Here is a 26,253-nt window from a genome sequence, read left to right on the forward strand (position 1 = left end):
TTGTGTTTATCAGATGAAGCTGGTGGTTTCTGGGTACATTCATGGTGAGCTTGCAGCTCAGAGGTCTGTTTTACAGAGTAAAATGTGCAGTACATGCTTCCTTTGTGGTTTCTTTCCTCCGTTTTCTTTCCTATGTTGGTCTCTCTTCTTCATGACCCACAGAAATAGCATTTCATAGAAAATAAACTTCAATCATCAACTTTTGGATTTTGTTTTCTCAGTTTAAAGAGCAAGACTTCAGAGTATTTTTTTCCAGCTGAACTTGCTGAAGAGGAGTGGATGTATCTAAGCCAGTGATGGCTAACCTTTTCCAGACTGAGCGCCCAAAGAGTGCACGCGCGCGAATGTGCGTGTGCGCCCGAACCCCCAAAATACAATGTATGCTGCCTCCACGCATGTGCCCCGCCCCTGTGCATGCACGCATGGGCCTCCACATTGCCTACCCCCACGCCCCTCCCTGCACCCCCCCCCGGTCCACGCATGCATGGCAGAGACCTGAAGACTAGCTGGCCAGGGGAGACACGCGCACATGTGCAGCAGAACTGAACTGGGATGACGGCGGGCATGCCATCACAGAGGGTGCTGCGTGCCACCTCTGCCACACGTGCCATAGGATCTTAGCCTTTCCTATTCTGTGGCATGTTTTATTCTGGGAATCTAAACAATCACCTGCAACAATCAATCATATGAATTCATTACTAACTATGCACAATAGTTTGTTCATAGATACAGCTTCCCAATGAACATAAAGCAAGTTCTTCATGGCAAAGCTAACTCCATGTGTTCAATCATGGAACACCTGTAAAAGTAGTCAAGTCCATGTTATTATTCTTTTATGTCATAAATTTAATACTTAGAAAATTATTGTAGACAACTGCTCTTCCAACATCATATGCAAAGAGTTAGAACATATTTGGACTGCAAAACTCCAGTAACACTAGTTGGCACCTAAGGAATGTTCCTATATAATACCATCTGGTGGTCCTTTGAATTTTTGCAGATGTTAGATTTACCATGAACTTTTATCAGTTTTCAATTCTTTCAATTCTTTAAAAACTGATATAAAAGTTCAAAATGATGGTTAAAATGGTTCAGGTAGGGAATGGGTAGGGAATGGGTATTCCTTCTTCTTTTTTGGCAATTTTAAAGTAACCTCTAATCATGTCTGGTAAAAGCTAACATCACAATTAACTTGGGAGACAGATAAAATGATGAAGAATATCCATTATCAGAGTTAAAAATAGCCATTATCACAGCTAAAAAGCTAAAAATTCCTGCTCCAAAAATGTTAAAGCTTAGTCCTGGTCTAATTGCCTGCTATTATTCTTGTCATTTAGTAATAAATAAGATCAAGATGGCATATTTACAGCTGCAACTTATTTCCGATCATTGAAAAAAGCATTAAATATGGGCCTCTGGTGGCTCAGCAGACTAATGTGGTCTCTTATTAACAGCAGCTGCTTGCAATTACTGCAAGTTCAAGTCCCACCAGGCCCAAGGTTGACTCAGCCTTCCATCCTTTATAAGGTAGGTAAAATGAGGACCCAGATTGTTGGGGGCAATAAGTTGACTTTGTATATAATATACAAATGGATGAAGACTATTGCTTGACATAGTGTAACCCGCCCTGAGTCTTCGGAGAAGGGCGGGATATAAATGCAAATAATATATATATATATATCCTGAATGGGATCATTTTTTCAGACTTTTTTTTTTAGAGGCACTTGTATTTACCTTTTCTACTCAGCATAAATAATCTGTATTTTACAGACTCTATATTTGTGGAACGTAAGATTTAAATACTCTACATTCAGAATAACCTGTGTTTGTGTACAGCTGCTCTTCTGCAGCAGCGGCTGGGTGGAAGGAGAGAATGGTGATCGAATATACCAGAGAAGGCTCGGAACTGACTCACAATTTCTTGGTGAGGAAAAAGAATTACTGTTGTGAAGAGTTTTTGCTGTTTTGTACAGGCCCATTTTCTATGCAATATCTTTGGAAAGATCAGCTAGATTGACACAAAACATAAAGTGCTTGTGATAGGGATGCAGAGTAGAGAAGCTAGCTAGCTAATTTTTATGTTAACCCAGCATTATGTAGCGACAATTCCTTGAAACTAAAAACAAACAATACCTCCCCCCACTTTACTTCTAGAACTACTAAAGAGTCATCTTTCCCTCACAAGTTAATTTGTAATGATGTTCTGCTACAAATCTTATATTCTTAATCTTAAAGCTTTAATTTGAAGAGACACCATTTTCGGACACCATTTGGATGGACACCATGCTCCATCTATGGATTAAGTAATACTTCAGAGTCCATTCAAAAGGGGAAACTCTGGGGCCTTTTGTGCCAAGCAGTGAGGCTCCACTTCATGGTATCTTCCTGACTTGGGGCCTTGAGAGGATGCTCAGTAAGAAAGATGGCTTTCCTTCCAGTCAAGGAAATTTGCTTTGCTTTGGCAGAAATGTCTTTTGTGTGTATACATGCAGAAAAATTGACAAGGGCCAACCTGGTGGATAAGTGGGCTGTGCCTTACTACTTAAATCTACCTCTCAAGGATGGCAAGGAGTGAAGGAATATTTTAGAAAAAACTTCCCCTAAACCCCACTTCTGAATATTTTGATTTGCTTGCTTTAGATTAAAACTATTCCTGAAATGCCTTCTGTTTGCTATATATTTGGATTTACATTTATGCAACAACCCAATAGATCTTATGATGTTAATGTGCAGCTTTGGTTGTGTTCGTACCCTCCTGGGAAACTAGCTAAGGAAATGGTGCAAGTATTGCTCCAGCAGGAGCCCACAATCATTCTGCCATCACACGTTTCTCACATGTCACAAGTGTTGGACAGCGTAACGGCTCTGTCTGAAGAGAACTCTGAGAGAACAGGCTCTGCCTGTTGGGATGAGATTCAAAAGCTCATTTGCCAGTGATACGTCTGCAGAAATGGCTTTACTTATCAACACAGGGTTGGCACAGCGTCACTACCTCCATTGTAGAGAATAGTCAAAAGGATTTTTTTTTAAAAAAATCAGATCTTCCTAGCTTTGGTGAAAGAGAAGACAGTGAATGTGCTGCCACTATACCAATGGATCCTCTTCTCCCCATTTTTGCCGTAAAATGAAGCTACGATTGCTCTGTTCAGTGAGATGATTCCATCCAAATTTGTGAGAAATGTTTATTTAAAAGGCTGTGGGAAAACCAAAGCTTTCAATAATGTAAATAAATAAATAGGACACCTCTTAAGAATTTGGAAAGCATTTTCAAACTTTATTTACAACTGTCACAGTGACAAAAGTAGTTTGAAAAAAATGCTAGCTTTTTCCCTGAGGCTCAAAAAAGAATTTTACAGAAATATAGAATGTAAATATATATAACAGGAAAAGTTCCACTGGAGTGCTTTGTTCCTCAGACACATTCAAAAGTGACAGAAATACAAGCAACAATTGTATCTTTTTAAAAAAGCAGAAAAATGATATGCAAATATTCAAAGACAAACAACAACCCCACTCTGTCCTTAAAGCATTAAGGATTTTTGTTTTTCTGAGTCCGAGTGGTTAACATTTGACAACTTCAAACGGGGACAAAAATGGAGAACCAAAAAGTGACTTCTGAAGGGAGAAAAAAAAATAGGGCAATTTGGGTTGGGTGCAGGTGTGAAAGCTCATTGTACTGAACAGCAAGACAAGAACAGATTCAAGGATACAAAAAACATCTGGATCCATCCATTTTAAAGCAACCTTGACCAGGCAAGGGTGCAAGACAAATTTCAGTGATGCCCAAACATCCACCAAGACAGGTAGTATATGTGTTACAGGTTCTTGGCTGAAAAACACACACACAAGAACACCCAACTACATCCCTACAATCTCACATCCACATGTAACAATGATTCACAGCTGTTAAGTTATTGCCATTATGTGGAAAACACATGCGAGACGAGACTGAAAAAAGTAACCCTGCTGATTTCAACAAGCAACTCTAATCCATTACCAGCAATTTTACTACTCATGAGGTATCAAAAATAAGTGTACGTGTGTGTATGCGTGTGTCTTTTATATATAGCACATACATAAAATTCCAACAAAGTAGGAAAGGAATGGAAAAGATCATGGGAAACTAAGGATTATTTGACTATCTTGTTAAGGCTATAATGTTTATACATTACAAAGTTTTAGTTTCTGCAAAATTAATATGGAATCATTGGCATTTAATATCTGAAAGTCATACTTGAAATGTCAACTTTGTGGAACTTCCTGCCAAGAAGTCAGACACTGTTCTTCTTTTTAATGAGGCTGCCAATTTAGCTTATCCAACTATTTGTTTGCCTTCTAGGAAGAGAGATATATGGGACATGAGGAATGAGATTATAATGGGGAATTTAGAACCTGTGAACAAGGTAAGTCAATCAAAAAAAATCCTTGGTTCAAAAAAGTGTTATCTTCTCCACAATACTGAGACGCTGTAATACCTTTTGTTTTTGAAGATAAGCCCTGCTTTCGCCACCCTGCTTCTAAAGGGGATACCAATTCTCTTAAGATCTTCCTAGTTAATAGCCTTGGTTGGCCCTGTACTATAATCATGAGCCCTTGATCCAGCATTAACGCATGACTAAATCATAAATCAGTCCTGATGAAAAAGCCGTATTTCACAGCAACCAGATGCATTGCTGACGGAGAAAGTTAAACAGCAGCTTCAGTAGCAGGAAAGAAAAATATACTTTTTTTTTCCATGTCAAAATCTCCTGAAGTTTTTTTTCTGAAGAAGCATTTCTTCCAATCCCACCTCCCAAACAAAACAAAATGTGACTGTTTACAGCCTAAACAAGATAACTGCAGAACAAGTAGTAAAGGCCATTTCTACAGTCAACAGCACAATGGCCATACAAAGCTATTCACTGCGATGTTAAAATGCATGCCTAAAGAGGTGCCAAGAAAGGAAAAGACATAAAAAATATAGTTTATGTGCAACAGGTGAGCAAGCCAATGCCAGACTCTGCAGCCTGACAAAGATGGTGCAACTTTAAGAGGACACTAGGCTGCAGAAGGCCAACCTAGTTATTACTCACGGCTCCTCTATGGTGTTCTGCAGGAAGACTGCCTAACATGTCACAGGAGCACTGCAGTGGCTTGTCTTCCAGCCTCTAAACACATGCACACATAAAACCAGAAAAAACACTATGAGAAGGCAAGGTTTTGAGAGATGAACACTATTCTCATGCATTTGTAGCCAGAGGCAGTCCCTTACAGAACTCAGCTGCATTTATACTTGCAGTTATTTCTTCTAATACCACACACTTCAGAAGAAGCATGCTTCCTGCTGGCCTATTCCTCCACCAAAGCGCCCTCTAATTTCCTGGCTGCCCCAGGCAACCACCACAGAATTCAACAATGATCTTGAGAAGGGCAATCATTTTTGGCTTGCTTTGCCTGCCCAAACTTTCTTAGTTTTAGCTGGAGATTGTCACGTCAAGCGCTTCAGTTCTCAATAGAGAATATGAAAAAAACTAAGATCTTGCAGGTGCAAAATTGAATGTCTTTTGTAGAAAAGACCCTTCAGAAAGCTGTTCTCTCTCCCTCAAGATGTCCTAACATCTTGAGTAGAACAGAAGATCTTCGGTGCTTTTACTGTTCCTTGCTCTCTTTCTTTGCTTCATCACAGTTCTGTTCCTCTTCTTCCTGGACCAGGAACTCCTCGGGTGGCCATCTTAATTCTCCACTCTCCACATCTCCTTCTGTTGGCTCCACCACAATGGAAGGGAGGCGGTCCTTCAGCTTACAATAACGATCAAAATCTGAAGGGTCAGGGAAAATCTGAAATAAAGAGATTTACAGTAATCAATATCTCCAATCCAATGTATTTTCAGTAGATTTTCATTTATTCACAGCTATCCAAGTATCCCCCCTATAAACTTCAAAGATGAAAAATGCTTTAAATTTAGGCCCATTCACATTCAAAATCTATATTATTATAATTAAACTGATATGATACCTTATTGTTAAGATTTAGAGCATAATAGGCAGCTGAGATTCTCAGACAATTTTTTGTTGCTTTCCATAAGTGATCATTTTAAAGCCCTCCAGATGTTATTGATCTACAACTTCAAGCAGCAGGCATGAATACTGGTACGGAATGCTAGCAGCAATGTCTAGGGAGCCAGGAGTTCCCATTAGTTTGTCTCTTTCCTTGCATTTACTGGTTGGCTGGCAGGTAAAAGGACTATGGCACTTACCCACTTTGGCACTAATGGCAGTCAAAAGATCACCACATCCCAAGGGAATGCAGTCTTCATAGCCCGATTTAAAGTCAGCGCATCTTTGACTGAAAACAATCTTTGATGCAATGGTTACCATTTGGACAACATCTATCTTCAGTTTATGGGCAGGTTATAAGCTGTCAATGACATTCTTCACATTCAGGCTTTTTAGGTGACACATTCTGTATAGACCAGCCTTGAAGAACATTTGGAAGCTACAACTGCCATGATGCAAGAACACATCATGACAAGCATGTCATGATATGTTCATGTAACACCACGGTTCCTTGAGCTTAACTTGCTTACAGGGAAGGTTCTAGGTGCAATCTAAGGTTCTGATTATCACTTATGAATCCCTGCATGATAGTATAGGTTATTTATGAGATTGCGTGCCTTTTCTCAATGCCATCTAGCAGGATACAGGAGATAAGCCTTCTCAATCATAAGCACCTGCCCCCATGGAAAAAAACATTCCTCTCAAAGTCTAAACAATCTTTTTTTTTTATTATTTGCATTTATATCCCGCCCTTCTCCGAAGACTCAGGGCGGCTTACACTATGTTAGCAATAGTCTTCATTCTATTTGTATATTTATATACAAAGTCAACTTATTGCCCCCAACAATCTGGGTCCTCATTTTACCTACCTTATAAAGGATGGAAGGCTGAGTCAACCTTGGGCCTGGTGGGACTAGAACCTGCAGTAATTGCAAGCAGCTGTGTTAATAACAGACTGTCTTAGCAGTCTGAGCCACAGAGGCCCCTTGATCCCGTCAGTCTTCCTCAAGGTGCCAAAGGCTTTGCTTTTCCTAAGGTCTGGTAGGTTATTAGTCTGCTACTTGATTGGAAAAATAGAAGGGATGTTTTTGGACCTCATGAACATTGTATTTAATTGTTATTAGTTTTTTTAAAAAAATGTTTACTTTCAGCTGCTGTATTTGTAAGATATTGACCATACAAATGGTTAAATAAGGAAGGCTCTTTGTGCATTTTGTACATAAAAGACATTCAGAAAACTGATCTTCAAGTTACTCTAATGTCTATAAATAAGTATCAAATGTGATTATACTGCACAAAGGATCCAAAATGCAACAGATGTCCTGCCCATCAACTTCCTGAAACATCATTATAGGCATTCGTTCAATTCTGGAGCTAGACCTGGGTCACCCATAATGAATGAATTATGGCAATGCTTGACTAACTGGACATCATCAGGCAACTCACTATGTTATGACTCAAATTCTCTTTTTGGAAGAGTTGTTCATCTCTGTTCCTGATACTCCACTGGATTCTTGCCAATATCAGATCATACACAAACATACTTTCAGCCATTACATTAAGTAATTGCCATTTTACTCTGGCCAGGTTAGTACTGCCAGATGTTACTGTTGGCAAATCAGCATCTTGACAATTCCACTGGCCCACTGTCTGATACTCTACATTAGATACTCAAAGTAGATACTGAGCAGATACTCAACAGATACCATTTTTTTAGTCAGCTTTTTGCTGACCCTGGTGTTCCCAGATGTTTTAGACACTAGCTCGCATTTGACCTCAAGATACTAGGAGTTGCATTCCAACAAATCTGAGTATTATGTAAAATATCGAACTACTCTGCTACCTAGATACTTTTCAAAACTTCAGATAACACTAATATCTATTAAAGCTCATATGGAAATAACTGCAATATTAATGTCTGATCTATTCCATCCTAGGTGTTTTATAAAGTAAGTTGGAGTTTCCATCTCACCATTAAAACACATCAGATGACCAAATGGGCCCTGTATGGATTAAAACACATCAGATGACCAAATGGGCCCTGTATGGATTCTACAGGTTGTGTAGAAAGCATCAAATTTCTATCCCCATTCCAGAGGGGGGAAATGTTGGCATTTATTAAAAGTTGCTTTCCTCAGCAGAGCATTTCCAAATTGTTCAGCGCTACAATTCCCATTATGCTCAACTAACACTATCAGGTGCCTTTGGGGGAAGAGATGAGCTGCAGCCAAGCCCAAAGTTCAGAATTTGGATAAGCCAATATACATCTTCAGTAGGGGAACAACATACTTCCTATATCTACAATGAACAGCAGCACAGGACAGAATAGCATTAAACCTTCTTTGTTATGGTAAACAATGGTCAAAGTGGAATAGCTGTTTTGAAAATATGCTGACCTACCCATTTTAAAGTAAGGAATAAATGATTTCTTTAAATAAACAACCCCCAAATATATATGTTTTGTGTGTGATTTAAATAGCCTGAAGAATCTTATCTGTAACAGCTGCAGAGATAGAAGAGGTCAGGATTTTTCCACTAAGTCATGCTTTTTTAAAATAATCAAGGAAGCATAAAAATGAGATGTTGCAATTGCACTCAAGGATTATGGATGGCCCAATGGAAAATAAATGAAGTCACATTTCCCAGCACATGACAGAGAAACAAGGATAAGCTGTCAATAGAAGCAAAGAAACAAGAGCCTTTGCATAATGACATTTTAATCCATGAAGATATTCAGCTGAATATTGCTTGCACTCTTCTCTTTATAAGAGGAGGAGAGAGACTTAAAAACTATCTCTGTGGTTTTCAGAGCCGAGCATTGGAGTCAACATGTCTTCCTCTCTGAATGTAAACTGTACAGCTAGTCCTTAAATTATGACCACAGTTAAGCCAAAAATTTATGCTAAACCCTTTGTTAAGTGAGTGTGCCCCGTTTTATGACTTTTCTTGCCATGGTTGTTAAGTGAATTGTTGCATTTAAGATAATAACATGGTTGGTAAGTGATTCCTCATTTGCTTGTCAGAAAGTTGCAAAAGCTGATCACATGACCCCAGAACCCTGCAATCGTCATAAATATGAACCAGTTGACAAGCATCTGAATTTTGGTCATATGACCATGAGGATGCTGCAACGGTCGTAAATGTGAAAAGTGGTTGTTTCTTTTTTCAATGCCATTGTAACTTTGAACAGTCACTAAATAAACTGTTGTAAGTCAAGGATTGCCTGTTCTTGAACCTAGCCTCTCCTTGAATTCAATTCCTAAGGACTACTTGCAAAGCCTATAGTTTTCTTGCAACTTGATTTATTGCTGCTTTCATCCAGGATATAGTTTTTCAATTTCTTAGTTAAGTCTACAACTCATAAGAACTCATGTTGGTTTCCTATCCAAGTCTAACCAGATTCAATCCTGCTTAATACTGGAGATCAGCTGTGAGGTACTAGTATCTGCTGTAGACAATTATTCTCTGCAGTCTACAAATATATTGAGTCTATAGCAGGGGTCTCCAACCTTGGTCCCTTTAAGACTTATGGACTTCAACTCCCAGAGTTCCTCAGCCAGCTTTTTTCAACTCTGGGAGTTGAAGTCCACAAGTCTTAAAGGGACCAAGGTTGGAGACCCCTGGTCTATAGTAACTATCAAGATTAATTCCAAAGTGCAAATTTTATAGCTGAAATATTGACACCTATCCTTCCTTCTACAGATCACTTTTTGTTGTTGTTGTTGTATCTTGCTTGTTGCTAGAATCTTTGGAGCCACTCTAGTCAGCCAAAAGCAAAGCTAAGTTATAGATTTTGTACCTTTTCCCCAAAAGCCGCTTATTACTGTCTACCACGTTGCTTTTGTTCAAATTTCTAGAGAGGATTTGTTGCAAATTCCCTTTCTGCTCTGCATTTTATGGAATTTTTCATTAACCGTCTATGGCAACAGTAACATTTTTTTATACAACTAAACATTTAACAAATTCTTTCTCAGGCCACAGAGACCTAGGAAGTAGACTGGTACATTATGAATGTGCTCTGTGGCTGCCATAGGAGGAAAAGCCAAATGTCAGAGAAATCACTTAACTGTTCAAATACAGTAACAAGTAACCATTATTTTTATTGTTATTTTAGGTGGAATATTCATAGATAATAAGAATGCTTATTCGCTAGGCACCTCAAATAGGAGAAAAAAACAAAACTCAAAACCTGAAGATAAACATCTTTTCCTGTGTCAAGTGACACCCCACCTCCTTCCTCTAGAATTGACTGAACTTAGCCCCAGAATGGAAAATAATGCTTAACCAACCCTTGCAAGTAAGGAAACCAATACTACTGAGAAGAGGTTTTAAGCATCTAGCTACACTACAGACTGTGTCCTAGTCCATACAGTCTGCAAGGCCTTCACTGAAATTAGCAGTATTTAAACAGGAGCATATTTATTCAGTGCTATCTGAATGCAGCCAGCCCAAACCCATTGATTGCACTGTCTCATTGCAACCTCAGGCCTGTGCATCACGATTCAGTGAACCTACCAGAGACACATTAACACTCCTTTTTGCCACCCCATTAGGATAAAAAAAGCAGAGGCCACAGGTCACCTAGCTAGTCCATTTAGGGTTTGATGAACACCAACGGTATTAACAGTTCAGAGGTTTTGGTATGGTGGATCTCAGGATGATTTGTCTTTAACACAGTGGTGGGTTGCCCCTGGTTCGGACCGGTTCTTGTGAACCAGTAGTAAAACCGGGGGAAGGTTCCACCCACTGACCCCGACATGATCAGGAAGCTTCTGTGCGCAATCCCGCTGCAAACCGGTAGTAAAGGTACAACACCCACAAAGAGAGCCCAGAACAAAACAAATGTGCTGTGCAGTCCAAGTCATGTATACCAGAATTGCTTCTCCTTCTACAGCTGGTAGATAAGAGATAAAGATATCCCAGTACAAGGGATCACCCTGACTTCATTTGCAAACAAGCTTATTCTGGGGTACTACTTTGGCAGGCTTCCAATTCACTGCTGCTTCACAAAACAGCTTGGGTTGCTTTTGGATTGGCTTTGAATGCCTGCTATCCTAAGGATGAATGCACTTAGTTACCACTTCTTCATAGCAATTTCAATTTATATATATGTTCTGACCCAGCTTTAGCAGAACCAAGAAACAGACTCTTTCTCCTGAAAAAAAACTCTTTATTTAGCTACAGTAAATTCATGGCATTCACACACAGAAAAGTCCAAGCAATAATCCTTCCAAGGGTTAATTCCAGTAACAGACTTTATCAGTCTATGGATAATTGCCAGGCCTAGAGCTTCCAGTCGCAAAACTGTAAATTAATTCCTGGCAATCAGACACAAACCATGATAAACAAATCTTCCAAAAGAAATACGAACTGTTGTCTCCTGCAACCACCACTTCCCTTATGCTTCTATTTATTCCCCAGCCAGGAAGGGGCCATTCAGCGTCCACGTGTGCCTTTCTTCCCGAGTCGGCTCCTGTTCCTCAGTTATTCTCCTCTCCTGACAGCTCTGCACATACCAGTATCTGGAACAAGGTCCAGCTGTTCTTCTTCCTCACTTATTTCCGACCCCGAAGGCAGCTTGGCAATGTCGGACAGCCTTGGCTCTATCTCTGCTTCTGATGCAGAGCATCCATCAGAACCTTCCCCAGATTCCATGACTGGCCCAAGTTGCTCCCTCATCGGAGTCTGCCCTCAACTCTGCTGGCAGCTGGCGGGCCACAATCTGAAAATTGTTTATTCAACCCAGCTACCACAATGAGAAGCTGCCTCAATGGTCATCACTTCAGATTCTATTCTGAGGATTTTTTTAAAATTATTTTTAAAGAAATTTCAACACAACATTATTTTAACAGCAGAGTAGGGATATTTTAGTCCTAAATCAACTTCAGTTTCAAATACTATGATTAGTGCTAGAGTCAATTATCATTAACGATCAACTTGGGGGGAAAAACATAGTCATTTCCAGGTAGAAAGGAAAATAGGAGAATATTTATTTATTTATCAACAAAAACAAGGAAACAAGTAACAGTATAAACATAGACATGGACACATGAAAAAAATTGGCACCAAAAAAAAGATATAAATAGGCAAAACATAGCCATAAACACATAGAATGATTACATATAATTGGGAACAGTAGGACAGGGATGATAGGCACTCTGGGGCGCTTCTGCACGCTCCCTGAGGGACCTCTTAAGAAACATGAAAGGTCCACGGTAGACAGTTTAAGGTAAAAAGTATGGGGATTAGAGAGACTAACAACAGGATCAGGTAGAGTGTTCCAGACATTTACTACTCTATTGCAGAAGTCATATTTCCTACAATTAAGATTAGAGAGAATTACATTGAGTTTAAATCTATTAATAGCCCTTGTGTTATTATGGTTGAAATTAAAGTACTCATTTACAGGTAGAACGTTTTGGTAAATAATCTTATGAACTAAGCATAGGTCAGAATAGAAACGACGTAGTTCGAGGCTATCTAGACCTAAAATTTCAAGTCTGGCGATATATGGAATTTTATTTCGAGCAGATGATTTGAGTACTCTTCTACTAATGGACGCGATCCCAAATTCAGGCTGAAAACTAGCAAAACCTTTGTTTCAATAGTCAAAACAACATTTTAAAAAGAATTGAATTCATGGAACAAGAACGTTGGGATATTCACTCACCATTAAATTAGAAATTTTTGCCATTTTGCTGCCTTCAACTGTATGTTGATACTAATAAAATGTAGGGGGAGAAGAGTTCCCATACATTAACAACATTATTACACAGTCCCAAAGTCTATGTATATTCTGGATTTATTTCCTGGCTTCCATTTGCTATTTATTTAGCAAAAGAGGCCTTCTCTGACCTGGCACTTTCCTGCTGTTGGACTAAAGCTTCCAGCATCCAACCAGCATTGGCTGAGGGATGGCTGGAAGCAGTAATCCAGGACGTCTGCAGTTTGCCAGGCTAGAGAAAGCTCCGCTAAAGGATTGCTAATTTTAACAGTTAACATTAGTCACCTTCAATAATACTGGACTTCATTACTCAAGGCTGTGTTGAAAAGCTCTTTCAGACAAGAAAAGAAATAACGTCAGTTAGAAAAGAAAGCTGGGCTAGTTTTTATGTGGAGTACATTGGGGTGGGGATAGATTGTGAATTTTAAATATGCAAAATCACTGCTGCTTGCCCGAAATGGTACCACTCAGATAAGCTAAAACTGGATGGGGGTTCAAATTTAACAAACAAAAATAACTAGAAAAAGCCTAAAAGTTCTAGTCTAAATACAAACACCTATGCATTCCAGATGCTTTGGGCTACGATTCCTCATTCTGGATAAGGCTTATGAGAATCAAAATCCAAAATCAAGTTATAGGTAGTCCTCAACTTATGACCACAATTGAGCCCAAAATTTCTGTTATTTAGTGAGATATTTATTAAATGGGTTTTGCCTGATTTTGCTACCTTTCTTACCACAGTTGTTAAGTGAATCACTGAACTGGTTGTTAAATGACTCTGGCTTCCCTATTGACTTTCCGTGTCAGAAGGTCGCAAAAGGGATCAAGTGACCTCGGGACACTGCAGTGGTCATAAATATGAACCAAGCATCTGAATTTTGATCACACGATCATGGGGATGCTGCAAAGGTCGCAACTGTGAAAAACGGTCATAAGTCACTTTTTTCAGTGCTTATGTAATTTTGAACGGTCACTAAATGGAACTGCTGTAAGTCAAAGGCTACCTGTACTCTGTTGTCTGGCTCTTTCTCCTTGAAAGAGAAAAAAAGAGAGCAGGGTTGCTGACATATCCCACCCTCTCTCCATATGTGATTAAATGAATTTATGAATTTAATTTAGCTATCACTGGTTAATAATTAATAATAACTATTAGTTAATAGTTATCAATAACCTCTTTCTTTGAAAAACAATGCAAAACTTCAAATCAAAGATACTCGTAAAGAACCAAGCCAAAATCAAGCAATAGAAAAGTTTGGAGAGCAATAGAGGACAGCTTCAAATCCACTCCAGCTAAATCTCTTCTTTTCTAACTTTATCCCATTCCAGGTTATCCCATTCAAGTAGCTTCAAGTGGCATCAACTTGGTAATTTCCAGAGCAGGCTTCTAAAAAATAATAGTGTATGGACAGGGGTCCCCAACTACTGGGCCACAACCCATTACTGGGTCGTGACCTATTTAGAATGAGGCCGGGTGAGCAGTGAGCCAGCGCACATGTGTGCATGCAGAGCTCGACTTGCACAAGTGACCACATTCCCTTTCCCCCACCGGGCCGCCAAGCTTGGGAACCATTTTGTAATTTCCAAAATATGCCTGCACCAAAATTGGGATAGGGATTTAAGGGGCAAAATGGATAGTTTTGCAGATTCTTAAAGCATCCATTTCACCTTTTAAAACTGCTAAAAACTCCTGCCCAAATCGGTCCTGGCTCCACCCACTTTTAGGATACAGCCCCAAGCATGGCTTGCAAAGGCGGTGTTATGGTCAGAACAGGCGGCCATTGTTTCTTCCTGGAATTCCTATCCAAGTCTTGAAGACAGATGCAATTCTGCAGCTTTGCTTATTCATAAATGCATTACTTAGCAGCTGATTGAGAACTCAGAACAGGAGGGAAATAATTCTCTAGATCACATTTGAGTTGTTGCACTTCCCGATTTGATTGGAGCAGGCAGCTGTTACTTTGGGGAATGCTGACATTTGAAAGTGCCCAATGCAATACAGACATTTTTTAGTAGGAGTAATAGATTAGGATGAGCAGATTTTTTTTTCTGCCCATCCCAGAAACAAAATGATGTCCTCAGGCTGGAGAATTCTTTATGTAGAATTAGAAATCATCAGAGCAATACTACAGTATAGTAACCTTCTAGAAAAGTACAGTTCTCTTCAGCTTCCAGTGGCTTTCTCTTTCAGATTCACAAGGAGAAAAAAACGTTCCTCTAACCTCTGAACCACATTTGTGTATATGTGTGCGCACGTGTGTGTGTGAAGATTAGTATCTACCCCCTGGTGTATCTCTAGATGTTTTCCGAGAGATAACAAGGAACCTACGGGTCCCAATTTTATAACAGCAGAAACTCTGAAGATCTAAACTGGTCTGCAGATTTGTGTTCAGGTTCACCAAGAAATCCTAGAGCCACCATTTGTCATTTTCAAGTCATGTACTATATATGCTTAGAGTCATAATGGTTTCGCCATCCTTATAAATTTATATTATATTTTTTTTAAAAAAAAATCTGGATCTTCAGCTTTTCAGTGGTAAGCAAACTTTTCAATTTAATTTAAAAGTTTGTCAATGTAATTTCCGCCTATTATTTAATCAGATAAGAATTAAAATGCAGGGAATATTTCTATTTAGAACAGGGGTCCCCAACACCCAGTTTGTGGACTGGCACCAGTCTGCAGCATGTCAGCAACTGGGCCGCAGAAACAAGCAAAAGCCCTCTCTGCGGGATGCAGGTAGCATCTGAAACCACACCCCCTCTGGCCCACGAAAATTTTGCTTCATTGAACTGGTGCCCAAAAGGTTGGGTGCCTCTGATTTAGAACATAGAAAAAACAATGTGCAGACAATGTTTCTCTAAAGAATACTAGCATCCAATGATGTTGTCTTGCAAATATATAGGCAACCAATGAATCCATACTGTAGTTTAGATAACCATTTTAGCACCCTACAATGATCTGAATTAGTGGTACAGGCATAGCACAAGTGAGGATGAGGTCAAAGCCAAACTTCTAGTCATTCTAAATGGCAATTTTTGCTAATACAACAAATGAGTTTCAGGGCTTTAATTCCCTTAAATCACTGAATTCTAGCTTCTGGTTTGACGAGTTATCAAAGTTAATGGCCACAAACATTTTCTAGATCAAGTTCAAACTGCATAAATTCTAGTATATTTATAAGGTAAAGGTAAAGGTTCCCTCGCACATATGTGCTAATCGTTGCCGACTCTAGGGGGCGGTGCTCATCTCCGTTTCAAAGCCGAAGAGCCAGCGCTGTCCAAAGATATCTCCGTGGTCATGTGGCCGGCATGACTCAACGCCAAAGGCGCACCGAATGCTGTTACCTTCCCACCAAAGGTGGTCCCTGTTTTTTCTACTTGCATTTTTACGTGCTTTCGAAACTGCTAGGTTGGCAGAAGCTAGGACAAGTAACGGGAGCTCATCCCGTTACACGGCAGCACTAGGGATTCAAACCGCTGAGCTGCCGACGTTTCGATCAACAAGTTCAACGTCCTAGCCCCTGAGCCACCTCCTAGCCCCTATATTTATAAGACAAGAGACAATGCCATCTAGCTTCACCTTAGAATTGTTTTTGTTCTGTGAGATAGAGATTAAGAAAACAGTCTTCAAAAACACTTTAAAATCTGAATTGCTGGCAGTTTGGATGATTTATGAGCCAAAAATACTGTCATAAAATCATCCCAAATCCAAACACTGCCAAGTCTTTGTGGGCAGGAATAGGCAAAAACCAATGTGCTTAAGGCCACTGATTTAACAGTGCTTCTGCTTCACTCAGTAGAAGTTGTATTGGTAGTCTAAACATATTGAACTCAATCCAGCTGGCCAAAGTTATCTAAAACACAAAGTTTACTTATTCTAATTCAGGTCAGTCTCAAAATAGTTAAGACCCTTGAGCCTTACACTGGAAATTCATGTGGCTTTTTTCAGTTCTGATGCAATGTTTGCTAACTGTATTTTTCCACTGGGATTCATTCCAAAATCAAGTTTTTAAAAAAACATTGTTAAAATTAGCCTGAATTAACAAAGATTGCTTGCACTACCATTCACCTAAAGGAAATTTTCTGAGATAATTGAATGTGAAAGATAAGTCAGAAATGACCTACACACCTTCCATTCAAAAGACAGAGAAGAGTTAAGAGCAGCTGAGGGGGAAAATCCTAATGGGATTAGAAAATGCTTAAGCGAAACCTGCCATTGCTTTAGAAAATCAATTTGCCTAGTTTATACAGTGCAACCAACACATAGGTAGTCTTCAGGTTATGACCACAATTGAGCCCAAAATTTATGTTGCTAAGTGAAGCATTTGTTAACTGAGTTTGCCTCATTTTATGACTTTTCTTGCCACCCTTTTAAGTGAATCTTTGTATTTGTTAATAACGTGGCTGTTAAGTGAATCTGGATTTCCTGTTGATTTTGCTTGTCAGAAGGTTGCAAAAGCTGATCACATGACACTGCAGCCGTCATAAATATGAACCAGTTGCTAAGCAACTGAATTTTAATCATGTGACCATTGGGATGCTGCAATGGTCATAAGTGTGAAAAAGAGTCATAAGCAGGGGTGAAAGCTCTGACAGGTTCTGGAGAACCGGTAGCGGAAATTTTGAGTAGTTTGGAGAACCGGCAAATACCACCTCTGGCTGGCCCCAGAAATAGAATAGAATAGAATAGAATTTTATTGGCCAAGTGTGATTGGACACACAAGGAATTTGTCTTGGTGCATATGCTCTCAGTGTACATAAAAGAAAAGATATGTTCATCAAGGTACAACATTTACAACACAATTGATGGTCAATATATCAATATAAATCATAAGGATTGCCAGCAGTATCCTTCCCCTGCCACCAAGCCATACCCACCAAGCCTAACTATGCCCACCAAGCCACACCCAGAGAACCGAAAGTAAAAAAAATTGGATTTCACCACTGGTCATAAGTCATCTTTTCTGTGCCATTGTAACTTTGAACAGTCACTAAATGAATTGTTGTAAATCGAGGACTACCTGTGTTCATTCAGAAATACGTTGAAAAAACTCTAGTAGTATTAAATCAGATCAAAGCCCTATACAGCTGGTTATTCTGCCTCTATACTGATCAGACAGATCGCTATTGGTTATCCACAAATTGGATCTGAATGAAACATTTACTCATGCATGTGATTTATACCATTTATATGCTTTTCACTTCCATTTCAGGCTTGCAAACACTAATATAACAACATCCAAAGTAACCAACCATTATATCCAACCAAGAATTTGTTAAAAATAACAAAAAGTTATCAAAGCCAGGGTAGAAAGAAATGCTCTAAGGCTGTACATTAGCAATAGCAATAACACTTCATAGTGCTTTATAGCCCTCTCTAAGCAGTTCACAGAGTCATCAAATGGCCCCCAATAATCCTCACTTTATCAACCTTGGAAGGATGGAAGGCTGAGTCAACCTTGAGCCAATGAGGATCAAACTCCTGGCAGTAAGGTAGCCTGCAATACCATATTCTAACCACAGCTCTTAAACTGAAGTATGCTACTAAAGTATAACAAGGAAGGCTTTCTCAATGTCAAATTTATTTCAAGTTCTAGGAGGCAATATGAAAAATAGCACAATTAGATGTCCTTGTTAAATGTATCAGTGGTGGGACAACAATGCAGTTGCTTCAGTTCTGTTAATGATATGATGCCCTCACCCTCTGGGTGAGTACATCCCGGGCCAGGTGCAATCTCAGAGTCATCTTCAATGGCCAATCTATGGAGAGATCACAGTAATCCAACCTTCAAGGCCACCAAAGTATGTATCACCAATGCTCAATTTTTCTTCTCCAGGACAGGGGTCTGCAAACACTCAAAGAGCCATTTGGACCAGTTTCCCAGAAAAAACACCAGGAGCCACAAAACCTGGGTGGGCGTGGCCAACTCAATGTCACTCCCACCCAGTCACATGATCTGCCCAGCCATGCCTGCCCAAATTTTATGGCTTCGGGTGTTTTCTGTGGGAAATGGATCTCTCTCTCCCCCCCCCCCGCTTCTGCTTTTCTCTTTTTTCTCTCCTTCTCCCTTCCTTTCTTTGTCTTCCCTTCTCTCATTTGTTTTCCTTTTTTCCCTCTCTCTCATTCTCCTCCAGCTCTCATTTCTCTCTCCCTCTCCCTTCTCTCCCTCATGTTTCTTTTTTCCTCATACTCTCCCTCCATCATTTCCTCATTTCTCTTTCTTTTCTCCTTCTCCCTTCCTTTCTTTGTCTTCCTTCTCTCATTTGTTTCTCTTTTCTCTCTCTCATTCTCCTCCAGCTCTCATTTCTCTCTCCCTCTCCCTTCTCTCCCTCATGTTTCTTTTTTCCTCATACTCTCCCTCCATCATTTCCTCATTTCTCTTTCTCTTTTTCTCCCCTTTTCTCTCATTCCTCTCTCTTCATTTTTCTTTTGCCTTTCTTTTTCTTTTCTTTTTCTCCCCCTTTTCTCCCTCATTTGTTTCCTTTTCCCTCTTATTCCTCTCTCTCCCCCACTGTCCCTTCTCTCATTTGTTTCTCTCTTTTTCCTCTCCCTCATTCTCTCCCTCCATCATTTTCTCATTTCTTTTTCTTCCCTTTTCCCTCTCTCATCTCTCTTTCTTCCCCACTTCTCTCTCTTCCCCACCCCCTCCCGTGTGTGTGTGTGTGTGTGTGTGCTTCCTCTTGAACCATTTCTAAAAACAGGTGAGAGTTGGGTTTTTGTTTTTGCTGATGTTCTTTCTTCTTCTTTGGGTGCTTTTTACCATATGATTTAAATCAAGAGTTATTTCAGGTTCCAGGATAAATGAAGCTCTTTCTTCCCCCTTCTGTGGGCTGGCCAGTCATGCACCTCGGTCACTTGGGGAGATGGGCGAATTGCTCTCTGGCCGGAGACGCTGTCCAGGCTGGCTGTGGCCGATGCGCTGCATCATAATGGGCTTCAGGATGAGGAGGGGACACAGTTTACAATGCGGAGCATTGGCTGCAGCCAGGCCAGGCCAGCGGCTTGGGGCAGACAGCAAGTCGCGCATCTCAAATGACCGAGGTGCACGCAGCCCTACGAAGCACCAGAAGAAGCCTCCACGAGATGAGAGGCAAGTACAGGGCACTTCCCTCTCCTTTGAAGTAAGTCTCCATCCCCACCTTCGCCCTTACCTTCTCAGGAAGTAACAGGAAGAGTGACAGCGAGGGGAGGGTGAGGGGCAGGGCCAGCCAGCCGACAGGGAGCCACAGCAGGGAGATGAAAGAGTTGCATGCGGCTCTAGGGCTGTATGTTGCTGACAGCCACTCCAGGATTAACACCAATTTATTACCCAAAGGTGATAAAAGACCTTTCATGCCAATGATCTAGATCCAACAGAATGCACAAGAGATCCAGCAGGACACCTAGTCCTTAATGGAAACTGCAATATCACCACATACATCCAGATTAAGCCTATCAGCCATGTTCTGAATGAACCTAAATAGCCGGTATTGAGAGAGACGTAGCCATAATGTTTAGTACCATTTATATCATTTTATCTTATCCTTTGTGAATTTATCTGCTAGACTCTTCAATAGAACTTTCTCTTCAAATTGTAAATAAGTCCTTCCAAGATCCCTCCAAACCCAAAACATTCTAACAGTCTGATTCTGTGCTTTCTAACTGCTCTTGCCAAGGTAACATTACAAATAGCTGTGAAAATTTTAAAATATTAAGAACTAATTTATCAGTCTTCTAAAAAGATTACTATCTAATCCAATTGAATCCATTAACAACTTGCAGTTAGTAAGCTGCACTAAGGTTTTTTTTGCATGGCAGTGAATTTACCTGATAGGATAGGCCATCCTTGCGGGGGCTTAAACCAATCTCATCCATAGTTGGAGCACTCATCACCTCAGTCATGTCAGCTGATCTCAAATAATCAGGGCTGGAAACAAAAGCAGAGAGACAACTTCAGCAATTACCCTCTTATTCAGTCGCAATTAATAGTAGATAAGCAAATAAGATCTTGGGACTCCATATTGATAAGGAATTCTAGTACAGATTAAGAAACTTAACCATTTCAATGCATGTAAAGGTTCCCCTAACACATATCTACTAGTCATTTCCTAGGGGTTGGTGGTCATCTCCGTTTCAAAGCCGAAGAGCCAGCGCTGTCCAAAGACGTCTCCATGGTCATGTGGCCAGCATGACTAAACGCCAAAGGCGCATGGAACGCTGTTACCTTCCCACCAAAGGTGGTCCCCATTTTTCTACTTGCATTTTTTTATGTGTTTTCGAACTACTAGGTTGGCAGAAGCTGTGACAAGTAACGAGAGCTCACCCGTTATGTGGCACTAGGGATTCGAACTGCTGAACTGCCGACCTTTTGATCGACTAGCTCACCATCTTAGCCACTGAGCCATCTCTTATATTACGACTGAGCAAATGCATATATCCAATTTTAATTGAGAGTCACCTTGAACTGACAGATGGACAGCAAATAAATTTGATAGATAAAAATAGTTATTTTGGAAAGAAAGTACTTCAACCTATTTTGGAACAGGTTGAAAAACACTGTCCTTCAGATTCTGTGAAGGCTTCAGAGTTCAGAATTTTAAACCACCTAAGTCATTTGAAGGTTTCAGATTGATTCATTCTATAGCCCCAGTTTCAGTTTCAGCCTTACCCTCATTGTTTCCAGTATAATTTATTTTGAAAGCAAAAGTACATTTTACATGCATGCAAGCAACTTCTGTATTTTAGCATGTGCTAATTCTACCTCAATTTCCCAGCACAACATTTCTTTAAAGTTTCTTGCAACTACTTAAGTTTCAATAGAAATAAAAACAATGCATGCTGTAGCATAAGGCTACCATAAAGAAATAGTATTGCAAGGTCATTGGCTGTTCTACACTGAAAAGTATCTTTTAGAATACTTACTCCAGATAATAACACACAAGAATGTCAATATAAAGAACGTGCACCCATCAATCACCAATGGCTACACCATAATGGATAGAAGGTTATACTGTACCAGTCAGTCATGAGACTGATCTTTATTCCTTGGTTGCTCTTACAGCACCTGCTGCTTTTCTAAATTAATACTTTAAAGTGCAAATACTGAATGTCCAGCATCAGCTTTGCTTAGCTTAAAAACAATTAGCCAAGATCATCCCAAGGAATCACTTGCACAAGTAGCAATGGTATCATTACAGCATATTATAATACTAGGATGCATATTGTACTTTTAAGTTATCAGAAGAAATTTAGAATAGAATTAGAATAGAATTTTTTTTTTATTGGCCAAGTGTGATTGGACACACAAGGAATTTGTCTTGGTGCATATGCTCTCAGTGTACATAAAAGAAAAGATACGTTCATCAAGGTACAACATTTACAACACAATTGATGATCAATATATCAATATAAATCATAAGGATTGCCAGCAAGAAGTTATAGTCATACAGTCATAAGTGGAAAGAGATTGGCGATGGGAACTATGAAACGATTAATAGTAGTGCAGATTCAGTAAATAGTCTGACAGTGTTGAGGGAATTATTTGTTTAGCAGAGTGATGGCCTTCAGGATGATGGCCTTCGAGTGATGGCCTTTCTGTTGCTGGGAGGAGCTTACACTTTTATATTTTGATTAGACAGAGTAAAAAAGTAAAAAAAAAACATTATTGGAGACACCCAGTTGTCTGAAAGATGGGCAGCCATATAAATATTTTTTTAAAAAAACAAAACAAGAATGCATGCTCCTATGCATTTTAGCTATATATTCAAGGGAAGCAACACTTAGTTTTGCATATTCCAGGTTAAATAGACTGATTTCTTTCTTTCCCACTCTTTGTCCCTTGGTCTTACCTGTCCTTAGGGAACAAGACTTACATTTTGTCCTCAGAATAGATACACACACACACTTACTTCACCCTCACCTCCCTAATGGGGTGCCACAACTCCTTCACAGTGAATTCAGAGAAAAGTATCCTCATCCCTTAAGCTCTAACAGTTGGTGAAGAGGCAACAAGTTGGTCAGAATTATCTAGGAGAATGATTTAGAGCTATCAGTAACACTGGGGAGTAAACCTTCGAGTGTCTTTGATTGCAAGAAAATGGGGAAATAACATTGTGATAGGGATTTGAAATCAGCCAAACAGCTAACCTTAAGACAATCAGAACAGAAAACAAAAAATTTTTGCAGCTAAATGGAGCATTGGTTTCTTTAGATATTTTTTTTTAAACAAGGTATATAAACGTCAGTTAATTGGCCAGGGAACCATCCAAGTTGCAGTGTCTGGCAACAGAACTATATGTAAAACAAGAAAATTCATCAAATAAGATAAAAATAAATCAGTTGCCAAAGATCTCAGCATTTCAGCTCACAGGTTTTATAGAGGGAAGTTCACTTTCCTTACACTATTCTGCACTAGCTCCTTCAGAAGAGATGCATATTTTGTGTTATACTTGCCACTTGTACTCAGACTACTGGATTCTGGTAAAACTGCTAAGAATTTACTATCTGTCTGCTAAAAGGTATTTATTCATCTAATGGCATTTGTCAAGACAAGCAGCAATACACAGAAGTAATGGGAATATATGCACATCAGGGTTTAATATCTGAGAGGGGGAGCTATTTTCCCCCTCGTGCTCTCTGCCAGAAGGCAAAAATACTTTAAGCATCCTTACTTACATCAAGCCAGCCTTTCTTGAAAACATTCCAGGGAGGCGGTTATACAACTTTGCCGCAGCTCACTCCTCTTAACAAAGAAATCGGGCTGCACTCAGTTTTAAAGTGCACGCCTAACCCATTGGCTGCACCTGCACATTTGGAGCCCCAGTTTTTGTGCAAGTCCAAATTTTCAAACTCAGGGATAAATCTGATGGAACCAGGAGTTTCTGAACTTCTATCCAGAACCCCTTGCTCTCCATGTTCACCCACATTCGGGATGATGGATCGGGTATATTGAAATACCCAGAAGGCAAATGACAAAACTTAAGTCCATTTTTCTCTCCCCCTGCCTCCCCCCTTCATCAAGGTTATTACTTCCCAACCGGAAGAATAATCTGGTCTAGTGGCTAAGGCACCAGGCTAGTAAGCAGGAGATTGTAAACTCAAGTGCCACATTATCCATGAAAGCCAGCTGGGTGACTTTGGGCCAGTCACTCTTCCTCAAGTCCAACCCACCTCACAGGGTTATTGTGGGGAATATAGGATGAGGAAGGTGTGTTGGATAATGTTTGCTGCCTTGAGTCATTTGTAAAAATAGAATACAAACAAATAAAAAGCAGCAATTGTGGCGGCACCCCAAACGTCTGCAGCCTCCTGCCTTTGTTAACCATCTTGAAAGAAGCAGCTGTTTAGCGGCAAACTTCCTACTGCCATTAAGTTTTCTTCAGCTCCAACTAGCGTCCCACCTGGGGGGGTGGGGGGTGGGGAAGAAACCCGATAAGGAAACAGAAAAAAATATTTGGGAATCTTCATTGCTATCTGCAGAATTCTTCTAACAGACCAGTTCTTTTGTTCGGACTCTAATAACCCTGATGCCTACCCTCCCACCGCTGATCGGACAGTGCTCCATATATATATTATACTGTTTAGCTCTTTTATATATATATAAAACACCTAGGGAGCTAATCAGTTGCAATTAGGAATACGGGGGGGGGGGACACTGCTGTGCCGGTTATTTATTTTTCCACAGAAACCAAGCCAGCAGTAGCCGTTTTGTTTTCCCCATGGAGCTCCAGCTGTAAGAAATTAACACTTGCTGACAACATCGGGGGACATCGTCGCGAGGAGACAGCCTCGATCCATCCAGACACCACCAACTCCTCCCGCCTTCGCGAGGGGAGAGCTGCCGCCTTCGCCCCGCAGCCGACTGACGACTCCTCCACCGCAGCCTCCCTTTCTCGCAGGCAGCCCAGATCCGCCTGAACCGGCTCTTCCTGGCGCGGTGAAGCGGAGGGCAAGCGACGGATCAAAGCAGCGCTTCGGGAGCAACCTCTTCCCCTCTCTCCCCCACCCACCCCCAGCAATACGGACGTGCCGAGACTGCTGAGGTGGTCCCCGGAACGCTATCCGCCGTTTCCGGGTAGACTTCGGGCTCCCCCGAGAGAGCTCAACGGGACCCGTTTGCGGGTGATCCGGGACAAGGCTCGGACCGCAGGCGCCGTCCTGCCCCCGTTTTGCGCCGGACTTGGAGGGACGCGCCCACGGCTTGTGTTCGTGGCGCCCCTCCCCCCCGGTCCTTTCTTTGTTTCTCCCTCCCGCGCCTTCAACTCCCCCCCCCCGAACATTCCTTGGAAGTTCTCAGTCCAGGCGGGCTCTCGCAAAGGCGGCGTTGGGGTAAACCCCTCCCGCCTCTTTAACACCCATCGAGCCCAGCACCTCGCCAGCCACACACCGCAGCAGAGCCACGTTACTCACCAACGAATGGAGAAAAATACAGACATGTATGTAGTCCTAACAAAGAGGTCGACCCAACGTGTCCTTTTGTAGCTCAGCACAAGGAGTCGTGCAGGAGGAAGGGGGAGACAGATGAACTAGAACTAGACCTAGACCAACACCAACAAAAAGAGAGAAAATGGGCTAAGCTTCCCCCGTGAGAAACTCTGGCCAGGAGATCTCTCAGAAGATTAAAAATGCCCCGCTCGGATTTGATTTTTTTTTTTTTTTCCCTTTTCGGGTTGAAGCTGCTCGGGGAAGCGTCTTTCTCCCACCCGCCGCAGCCACAGGTTTATTTCCACTAAACTGACCAGCACAAAGACTTTGAGAGCTATTTTTATAGGCGAGGGGGGCGTGTCTAGGCTCACCAGAGCCCGCCCTCTCCCTCCGATGATGTCACAAAACTCATGAATGGTTTCGTGCGTTCGGCCCTGTAAAGCAGAGCCGCGCCGCGGAAGAAAAGCGGCGGGACTGCGGGGCGTTTCTATTGGACGGCCACCTCTGGCATCATCTTCGGCACGAGCCCGGCTTGCCGCTAGTGCGCCTTGTTACCTAACGCTGATCTCAGTCGATCCAAGTTTGGCCATAAACCCTCCTCCGATTTCTCCCTCTCTCTCGCCCCCTCCAACCTGATTCTTTCCTCTCTTTCTCTCTCTTTTTTTGGGGAATGCGTGGCTACGGGCTTAAAGGGAAAAGTATTTAAAGCATCCCACTCCTGTGAGAAATAATTCTTTTGGGAAGGGTGAGAGGAGCCTTTGCCGACACCAGAGTCTCCTGCAGAAGCAGAATACGATCCTTGAGGAAAATCGCCGGAAGATGCATTCAGATACGGCGTTTCATTCATAATCATGGATTTTACGAGCGCTCGCCGTAACCTGCTTTCGTACGCTCGGAAAAGGCGGACCTTTCGCCTCCGTCAGAAAAGCCCGTTTATTCCTCCCACCAGCTGCGTTTAAGCTTCCTTTAAAAATAAAATGAAATAAAATACGCAAATACATGCGCGGGTGCTCACACGCAGCAAGGATTGAAGCAATAGTTAAGGCGCTGCCTTGAGGAAGCCGATGCTCCCCCCCCCATTTTATTTTATTTT

At 41.0% G+C, this 26,253-nt stretch overlaps 1 protein-coding gene across 2 annotated transcripts; it reads right to left on the reverse strand.

Moving 5' to 3' along the window:
* Positions 1–3,246: 3,246 nt before the first annotated feature.
* Positions 3,247–25,477, reverse strand: LBH (LBH regulator of WNT signaling pathway). 2 transcript variants are annotated; one of them, XM_058191070.1, is made up of 3 exons: positions 25,146–25,477; positions 20,565–20,664; positions 3,247–5,817 (listed from the first exon to the last, which is right to left on the reverse strand). In XM_058191070.1, the coding sequence occupies exons 1-3, from the start codon at positions 25,169–25,171 to the stop codon at positions 5,629–5,631; spliced, it is 315 nt and encodes a 104-aa protein (XP_058047053.1). In that variant the 5' UTR covers positions 25,172–25,477; the 3' UTR covers positions 3,247–5,628. The 2 variants fall into 2 exon arrangements, with proteins under 2 accessions (XP_058047053.1, XP_058047855.1); XM_058191872.1 differs by lacking the exon at positions 25,146–25,477 and adding an exon at positions 23,412–24,746.
* Positions 25,478–26,253: the final 776 nt, after the last annotated feature.

Source organism: Ahaetulla prasina, chromosome 1, assembly GCF_028640845.1.
Source record: "Ahaetulla prasina isolate Xishuangbanna chromosome 1, ASM2864084v1, whole genome shotgun sequence".
Lineage (NCBI taxonomy): Eukaryota > Metazoa > Chordata > Lepidosauria > Squamata > Colubridae > Ahaetulla > Ahaetulla prasina.